Source organism: Perognathus longimembris, chromosome 17 (genome assembly GCF_023159225.1).
Source record: "Perognathus longimembris pacificus isolate PPM17 chromosome 17, ASM2315922v1, whole genome shotgun sequence".
NCBI lineage: Eukaryota > Metazoa > Chordata > Mammalia > Rodentia > Heteromyidae > Perognathus > Perognathus longimembris.
Genome location: NC_063177.1, coordinates 55,457,797 through 55,466,939, shown reverse-complemented (window position 1 = coordinate 55,466,939; position 9,143 = coordinate 55,457,797). Strand labels below are relative to the sequence as shown.

Sequence of the window (9,143 nt, the reverse complement as noted above, 5' to 3'; positions counted from 1 at the left end):
TGGCCCGGCCCCGCCCCCTCCCCCGGCCCCGCCCCCTCCCCGGCCCGGCCCCGCCCCTGCTCCAGGCCCGCCCCCGCCCCCGCCCCGGCCCCGCCTCTCTCTCCTCGGCCCGTCACATGCTCGCCTCTCATTGGTTGGAGGCGCGGCGCCTCACCTGGGCCCGGCCGGGGCAGCTTCCGCCTGGACGTTGGGGAGGGCCCGCTTCTCGTTGGCTCGCGTCCCGCCGCGCCCCGCCCCCGCTGACGTCACTTCCGGGAGGGGCTCGCGGAAGGAGGAAGTTCGCGCGCCCGAGGCGAGGCGGCGCCGCGGAGCCGAGTCCGCGGTGGGCGTTGCTGCCGGCGGTTCCCGGCCGGGTCCCGGGGCTCGGAGGCGGCCGCGGGGGCGAGGAGCGACGATGCCGGCGGGGCCCGGGCGGGGCCTGGCGGAGCCGGAGCGCTGACCTCGCCCGCCGCCCGTCCCCGGCACCCCCTCCAGGCGTCCGTCCGTCCGCGTCGCCCCGGCCCCGGCCCCGGCCCCGGCCCCGGGGCGCTCAGGATGACGGCGGCCGCCGCCTCCAACTGGGGGCTGGTCACGAACGTGGTGAACAGCATCGTGGGGGTCAGCGTCCTCACCATGCCCTTCTGCTTCAAGCAGGTGCGTCCGGGCGGCGGGGGCCGGGCCGGGCCGGGCCGGGCCGGGGGAGTCGGCCCCGGCGCCCGCACACCCGCCGCGCCCACCGCGGCACCTGCCGGCCTCGGGGTTGACCGCCGCGCCGAAGGGCGCCGCGAGCACACCGGAATCGCGAGGAAGAGCTCGTGTGCCGTGTGTGTGTGAGAGAGTGTGAGTGTGAGTGTACGCGGGCCTCCCCGAGGGAAGCCGGCCGGCCCCTCTCGCGGCCTCCCTCCGGCCGGGCCACAAGGTGACTGACTGGACAGTCTCCAGGTTGAGCCCCCGCCAGTTGCGTCCCAGCAGCACCGGACAGACAGTTGGGTTTTCTTATCTGTGCCATTGCGAAGATAATATTCAAAAGAGCTCGGTGTTGTGCCAGCCTTGAATGTCACGTGGGAAAGTGGCCATGTCTACGTGGCTCTGTTAGGTCCACCAGCGAGCGAGCGGGGACTCCGGAGGCCGGTGGAAAACACCGGGACTGTGTCGGGAGTGCCACGTGTGCTGCTGCTTGTGCCCAGCCGCACGACGGGGAGGGGCACTGGGGCTCGGTGCCCACCCTTGGGGCGGAAAGACACCAAAGAGGTAGATAAGGGAAAAGAGAAAGACGATTTGGAAGTGAAAGTGAGTTGCCAGAAGTTTAAATTTGAACTTAACTTCTACTCTGCATTTCTTACTTATATTTGGTATTCGGGGGAGGGTTTTTATAAAGTTGTTTTGATCTGGGAATTGGTTGTCGTTTGTGGTACTGGAGTTTGAACTCAGGGCCTCTGGCTGCTAGGCGGGCATTCTCCCACTTGAGCCACGCTCAGCGCTTGAGCTGTGTGACATTTTGAAAATGAATGGTGAAGACAGCTAGATGTCACTAGCGTCCCTGTGATGACATCTGTGCTGTGAATCCCAGCCTTGTGCCAGCCGCCTCCAGGTGTTTGTGGGATGCCTGTGTGACTGCCCATGGCAGCTTGCCTGGCAGCAGACCTGCGTCCCGGGAAGTGGGGTGTTGGCTGGTCCCACACCAGCAAGTCTGTACTGCCGTCCTTGATTTATGTCTGCAAAGTGCCACACATCTTGGGGCTCAGGCAATTCCACTGGCCCAGCTTTGGAACACCTGCTGTGTGGTGGGTGTCAGAGTGTAAAGATGAGTCAGGCAGAGACCTGCCTGGGAAGAGCTTGGGGACTAGAAGGAAGCCCCACGTGCACGCAGGACAGGGAGCCCGTCATACCTGGTGCTGTCTCTGGAGAGTGGCGTCTGGACGCACCCACTGCTCCTTGAGTTGAAGCAGTCTAAGGCCCACAAGCTTAGTGCTTAGCAGCCATGTTCTTGTGATTTAATATTGTTCATTGGTTTCAGTAATTCTTTCACTTTATAAAAAGTTTTCTGTTTTTTTAAATTGAAGTTGAACCTTCAGGAAACTCTACACGCTTTAGGTCCTCTTGATGAATGTTCACAAAGCGAGTGAATGTGTGTGACTTGTTCTGCACTGGGGAATGAATGCCATAATGCCGGCACCCCCGCCCCCCCCCACTCCTGCCTAGCACAGGACCCAGAGCCGGCCTCTGGTGCCCGAGAAGTGAGTTGCTTGGTTTGATCTGAAGGGCACACGTAGTAACAATTCCGCCTCTAGCTAGCATTCTGTCATGTAGATATACCACCACGGTGTGTCTGTTGTGCTGTTGGGAAGCGTGTGTGGTGCCTCCCGTTTGGAGGTTGGGACGAGAGCGGTCACACAGTTGGACAGGCGTTGGCAGGTGGTAGCGTGTCTTGTCGGGTCCGCTCCCTGTCGTGGGGAGCTCAGCTCTAAAAGAGGCCCACATCCTCCCGCATGGATGTGCCCACCCGTGCTCCCACCAGCAGGGATCTGAGGTCCCGTTGGTCCATGCGCACCGTAGCACTGAGCATCTCACCTCTGGGGCTTGAGCTCAGGGCCTGGGCGCCGTCCCTGAGCTCTTTTCCTCAAGGCTAGTGCTCTGTCACCCTGAGCCACGGCGCCACATCCCGTTTTTCTGGTGGTTAATTGGAGATAACACTGTTACAGACTTTCCTGTCCAGGCTGGCTTTGAACTTCAATCCTCAGACCTTATCCTCCTGAGTAGTTAGGATTACAAGCATGAGCCACCAGTGCTTGGCCTTCTTGATTGGTTTTTAAATTAATGGGCTTCATTTATATTTATTAGCAGTTTTGGATTTATGGCCAACTGAGTATAGGGAGTTCATGTGGGCCCTCTTGCCCCAGTGCCTTGATGCGAATGTTTTTAAACGTGTTTATGGAGGGATAGTTTACATGATATCCACTCATTTGGGGGTGCAGCTCCCTGGACTTTTACATATGTGTACAGTTGTGTGGCCTTCATGGCCAAATTCTCTCCCCTAAAAAGTCCCATCTCCTCCCTCGGTTGTTTACCACTGCCCCTGCCCCCAGCCGGGTGAGTGACTCGTTCCCAGGCTGTAGGATGTTGCCCTTTCTCAGAGTCCTGTAGGTGGCATTGACCTCGACTTCCCGCCCTCAGTGTGGTGCCTCCGAGTGCACCCCCGCCCCTGCACGGCCAGCCACTCCCCCTCTACCGCGGGACAAGATGCCTTTGCATGGACATGGTCACCTGCTGAAGGCCAGTGAAGCTGCTTTCCAGTGTGGGGGTTGTGGCTAATCCTGCTGTACACATACTTACAAGCCCTCATTTCTCATGAGTGGATAGGAGTGCAATTGCAGGGACGCATGGTGTAGATCCAGTTAACTTATAGAAAGATGTGGATGGCCGGGCGCCAGTGGCTCACGCCTGTCATCCTAGCTACTCAGGAGGCTGAGATCTGGAAGGTAGAGATTTGAAGCCAGCTTAGGTAGAAAAGTCTATAAGACTCCACCTCCAGTTAACCAGCGAAATGCTAGACTGGAGGCATGGCTCAAGTGAGAAGCAAGCGGAATGGGAAAGGGAAGTCCTGAGTTCAAACCTTGGTACTAGCAGAGAGGGAAGAGGGGAGAGGGGAGAGGAGACAGGCAGGTAGGCACACAAGTCATTTCTAATCTTTTCCTTCCAGACAGTGTTTACTACACATAGTTGTAATCTAGGCAGTGTGTGTTGAGCATGTGCAGAGAGCTGGAGAAACCAGCTGTTGGCAACACCCAGCTGTCCCACAGACACAAGGAAGGGACTTGAGGTGTTGCCCTCTTCCAGATCTACACATACAGTTCCTGACCCTGTCCCAGGGAGATGGACAAGGCCCATGTGACCTACCGTCGGGGCCGAGAGGGTCTGTGTCAGCCCCCGGGGCCTGACGCATGGGGTGGAGACGTGGGCGTGTCTGGGGTTGTGAGTGTTTCTTTCTCTCCATCTGCAGTGTGGCATCGTCCTGGGCGCCCTGCTCTTGGTCTTCTGCTCCTGGATGACACACCAGTCCTGCATGTTCTTGGTGAAGTCGGCCAGCTTGAGCAAACGGAGGACCTACGCCGGCCTGGGTGAGAGCGGGCTCCCATCATGCCTTCCTGCCAAGAGCGGACTCATGGCGGGGCAGGGGTTGTGGCCCTCTATCTCTCTAGAGGTCTTTCTTCTAGTTTGGTCTGAAAGGCATTTCTTTAGTTGCAGTTAAAAAAGGAAAGTGTTGCTTCAGAATTGAAGTGAGCCGGAAGGAGCTTACAGCTCCTTCTCTCCGCGGGTCTCCTGCCCCCTTCAGCAGTCACACCTATGATTCCCGACCCACTGGGTCCCCTCCTGCAGAGCTCCGCACCTGGAGGTTCACGGGAGAGCCCGGGGCGCAGTCACCCACTTTTCTAAAAGCGTGTTCTTCCTCCCGAAGCTCGGTGGCAGTTCCAGCCCCTTCGCTCTGTTATTTTTGTTTCTTTGAATGTGACTGGCCAGAGAGTGTGTAAAGGCAGTTTGAATGTGACTGGCCAGAGAGCGTGTAAAGGCAGTTTGAATGTGACTGGCCAGAGAGCGTGTAAAGGCAGTTTGAATGTGACTGGCCAGAGAGTGTGTAAAGGCAGTTTGAATGTGACCGGCCAGAGAGCGTGTAAAGGCAGTTTGAATGTGACCGGCCAGAGAGCGTGTAAAGGCAGTTTGAATGTGACTGGCCAGAGAGCGTGTAAAGGCAGTTTGGCTTTCTCGCCTGCACTCAGGCTGTGTGTGAGGCGAGGTTTTCTGCCTCTGCGTGGGGCATTTGGAGTGGGCTGGGCCTGCGGGAAGCGTGCTGAGAGTCCTGCCCGTCACGAGTCTCCTGGCCTTGGCTCCCGACTCTCGGTGCTGGGGGAGGAGGCAGGGGGCTAGAGGGAATGGGGTGCAGAGTTCTGGGAAGAGCAGCGAGCAGTTTAGAACCTGCTTTGGAGTGGCAGTGCACTGGACGGGCGCAGGCGCTACGTCTCCTTCCGCCCTCTCTGATCCGCGGTGCGGGCTCCGCTGCCACCGCCTGGCCTCCTGCTTCCTCCCAGTCTGCTGTGCCCTGGCCCCGAGCCCCTGCGTTTGTCTCTGGGCTCAGAACCTGGGGAGGCCTTCTTTCCTTTCTGCCCTGCTAACAGCGGTGCTCTGTCTTTTCCTGTTGTCACTTGAGTGAAGCTTATCAGTAGAACTTGGCCCACACCGAGACAGTCTCTTTCTGCTTGGGGTGAAGTGCACCCCACTAGAGCCCCGGAGATGAGGTGCTTGGGGGAGCCCTTGGGGGTTTTGCAGAGCCGTGGCCTCGCGTGACCCCCTGCCACTGAGGTGTTCCGTGGGCTCTGTGGCCGGGCGCGGCTCAGGCGGGCGCTGTGTCCTGCAGGAGGAAGCGGGGCCCTGGCCGGGCGGCCGGGCTTCTGATAACCGTCTGGCCTGTCATTCTTCGAAAGTCCCCGAGACCAGCCAGACCAGTTTGACTGGAGATGAAAGTCTGAAAGGAAATGTCCTGCTGGACACCCCCGGATGGACGCCCTTGGGGTCCGGCCTGAGTTGAACAGAGTGCCTGCTGGGAACAGAAAAGGTTCCCGACACTCGCGGTCTCGGGCTGTGCTGCGTGGAGCCTCCCGAGGCCCGCGCTCAGGGCTGGCCTCCCCTTGTGTGGAGCTCTGCGGGCTGCGGGTAGCCAGGGTCTCCCGGTGCCTTGCTCTGCCTTCAGGCCGCGGGGAGCCCTCTCCACACGGTGTGGCTGATGTAGGCCTTGGCCACGAGAGCCTTTCTTCCTCGGCTCTGTCCTCTTCCTGGGTGAGGGGGACGGGGAGGGGGACCCCTCACTGCTTTGAGGTGCAGCTGGGCCCGTCGGGTGGCTCTGTCCGTAGATGTGCAGGAGCCTCGTGGGGGCTGGGTCGCGAGCAGGGCTGTGCTAGGGTGCAGGCGGCCTTCATCCAGACCTGGGGCCTCAGGAGAGATGCGGGGTTCTTGAGGTGGCAGCTGGGTGGTTTCTCTTGGGGTCGGCTGCTGCTGAGGCATGGCCGCGCACTCTGGGAGCCGGGCAGCTGTCTCCTGCCCGACGGAGCCCTCTTCCTGGGCCTTGGGGAATGCGCGTTGCCAGCGTAGAGAACCGCAGCACAGTGGCGGCGGCGGTGGATTTGTGCCTGTGTGTGTCTGCGTGCTTTCACTGTCACGATGGTTCTGTGGTTTTTATAAACACCCCTGTCCTGCTTTCTTGCCCGGCTTGTCACAAACCACGTGGCCTTCTCCAGCCGCCTTTCATTTCCGCAGATGATACACAGACAAGTCAGAGTCAACTCCCTTAGACACTGTGAACTCTCTGAAACACTTCTGAGCCCTGAGCCCTGCCTCGTCTTGCTCTGAGGGACGTCCAGACACAGGGTGCGAGATCGGGGGAGTTAACGCTTCTTGCAGCAGCAGGGCCCGTTTGTCTGTGTTTTCTTGATTGTGGAGAGTGGGTATGTCTGGACTATGTCACGTGGGCCCTGCCTGCCCTGGGCACTCCCCCGGGGCTGGGATGTGCCTCCAGGGACCCAGGCAGCCTGCACCAGTTCATCTGCTGCACGGGTTACAAGGCTGTAGAACTGAGCCTGCAGGCCCTGGTTCCTCATCCCCTCCCCCGGCCCGCACCCTGTAGACACTTGCTGCGTCCCTGCCTTGTGCTGCTGGCCCTGGGTCCCCACAGACTGCCTCGGTGGCGTTTGGTGTTGGAGCAGATGGCGTGGGAATCAGCTCCGCTGGCCGTCTCTGCTTCTCAAGGCCTAGGGAGGACAGGGTTGGGTGGGCAGGCAGCTGGCACCAGGGCAACTCTCCCGCCCTGCATGGAGAAAGAGAGCCCGGCCTAGGACACCAGCAAGGCCACCTCACCTGCAGGCTGCGGCCCAGTGGGGAGGAGAGGGACCAGGGATCCACGCGGCGGGCCGGGCTTGGCGCTGCCGCCACCGAGGGCGAGCTTCCGGGAGGGGGAGCTTGCTGACGACCTCCACTTCCCTGCGTATCTGGGCTGGAGGCGTGCTCCGGAACTTTCTGTAGCAGCATACTCCCGTGTTGGGAGTATGCTGTGGGCTCTTGGAGAGTAAGAAGGAATGAGAGTGGGTGCCCAGGCCCCCCTCGTGTGGGTTTGGGACCCCAGTGTTGGCCTGGGGGAGCTGGCTCAGCTCAGCGGACTTGGGCAGCCCTCCTCTGCTAGGGCCTCAGCGTTACCAGCTTTTGAAATTTTGAGCTTAGATTTGGGGTGCTGTTAGGGTTGCGGGTTGAGTTTCTGCCTTCTTGGATGAACTCGGGGTGAGCCAAGTCCAGGGAAGGCCAGAGCGATGCCTGGAGGCGGAAGCCTCTGCTCGCAGGCTCGGTTCCTGTGTTGCGAGTAGCAAGGAGTGAGCGTGGTTTGTTCACACTGGGTGGGCTCGCCGGCCTCGCTGGAGCCCCTGGCCAGCGGGAAGGAGGAGGCGTGGGGCCGGAAGCGCGGGCTGCTGACCCGTCGGAGGCCATCCTGCCACGTGCCCCCTGCCTGCTTCCCTGCCCCTCATCCAGCTGGCTGTAGGGGGAATGGCAGGTGGCCGGGTCACCCGGAGGCCCCGGGAGGGACCTGGCCAAGTCAGCAGTTGACTTCTCATCTGCTAGAAGCGCTCCTGGAGTCCACAAGAGAAGACGGTCCTCCCTCCCGGCGGAGGCGGACGGTGCCTCGGCTGACTCCACTGCTGGCGCCGTGGGGGCTGGCAGGCCCCGCTTCTCGTTGCTTCTCGTTCCTTCTCCTTCCTTCTCACCTCCTCAGCGTTCCATGCTTGCAAGGCCTCCTCTTTCTCCTGTAAATAACAGGCGAAGGGTGAACGCCAAGCCCTCTTCAATCTGTCTGTGGAGCAGGTTGTGAAGACTGGGTTCTGGGCGCAGGAGCTGGGTCAGTCAGCCTCTGAGCTCCGCCCCCCAGCCCCCCAGGTCAAGGCCCTGCACGTGGGAAACTGCTACTTCGAAGGGACTTTTCTCTCCTAAAAAAAAAAAAATACCATATGAAAAATCCTACCTTGTGTCTCCCTTGCTTTGTTCTTGTTCCGTATGGTTTAATTTGTGGTCACTAGGTCTGAAGAAAGCTTGGGGTGCTGGGGGTACAGCTCAGTTATAAAGCGCTTGCCTGACGTGCACATCTCCCCCCCCCCCCCCCCAATCACTGCAAAGGGAAACGCATGGGAACTAGAATTCAAAAGGATCTCTTTATGCCTATGATACTCCGGAGTAACTCCTCCCTTTTCTCTGTGCCAGCATTCCATGCCTACGGAAAAGCCGGGAAGACGCTGGTGGAGACCAGGTGAGTCGCAGGGCCTGGCCGGCTCCGACCCTCCTGCCGCCGCGGAGCCGGTGGGGACAGGAGGGACGCGTGCACACGCGGGTGGCCCCGGAGCTTCGGGGGTGCTTCCCAAGAGTTACTTACTGAATGGTTGAAAGTACAACGTGTTGTATCCTTAAAATGATTCTTTTCTTCCTGGGGGCTTGAGCTCTGGGCCCGGCACTGTCCCTGAGCTTCTCCTGCTCAAGGCCAGCACTCGACCACCTGAGCCACAGCGCCCTTCTGGCTTTTTCGGAATAGTTTATTGGAGATAAGAGACTCTTGAGCTTTCCTGCCGGGGCTGGCTTTGAACTGCAGTCCTCAGATCTCAGCCTCCTGAGTAGGATGACAGGCGTGAGCCACTGGTGCCTGGCTCTAAATGATTCTTATCGAGGTTGGAACCTTCTTTAAGTCTTACTAAGATGTATCTAAAAACAAAAAACTTGGGGAACCTAGCAGAATAGCCCTTTCAATGCTGCTTGCTCAACTGTCCCCTTCACCCCTGCTGCACGAAGGCAGTATTAGACGGAAAAGGTCATGTTTTCCCCCCTTTGGAGTAAATATTGATTTAGTTAGTTTCCGGTTCCTGCCCGCCAGTGCAGCCCGAGGGCGGGGTGGGGCGGGGTTGGGTTCCATGGTAGAGCAGGACTCGAGTCCTGACAGGACAGCCCATTCCTTCCGCCGGTTCACACCCCTGCGTCTGCGTTCTAGCATGATCGGGCTGATGCTGGGAACCTGCATCACCTTCTACGTTGTGATCGGAGACTTGGGGTCCAGCTTCTTTGCTCGGCTCCTGGGATGTCAGGTGAGG

At 59.6% G+C, this 9,143-nt stretch overlaps 1 protein-coding gene across 5 annotated transcripts in view; it reads left to right on the top strand.

Annotated features, from left to right (window-relative positions):
- Positions 1-463: 463 nt before the first annotated feature.
- Positions 464-9,143, top strand: part of Slc38a10 (solute carrier family 38 member 10) — a 52,470-nt gene continuing 43,790 nt past the window's right edge. For 3 of the 5 annotated variants that reach the window (XM_048366948.1, XM_048366950.1, XM_048366947.1), the window contains exons 1-4: positions 501-633; positions 3,980-4,097; positions 8,269-8,314; positions 9,044-9,137. In XM_048366948.1, coding sequence (XP_048222905.1) covers positions 535-633; positions 3,980-4,097; positions 8,269-8,314; positions 9,044-9,137 — 357 coding nt within the window. In that variant the 5' untranslated portion in view covers positions 501-534. Of the gene's footprint in view, positions 634-3,979; positions 4,098-8,268; positions 8,315-9,043; positions 9,138-9,143 lie in introns of all 5 variants that reach the window. The other 2 variants (XM_048366949.1, XM_048366946.1) reach the window with 2 other exon arrangements.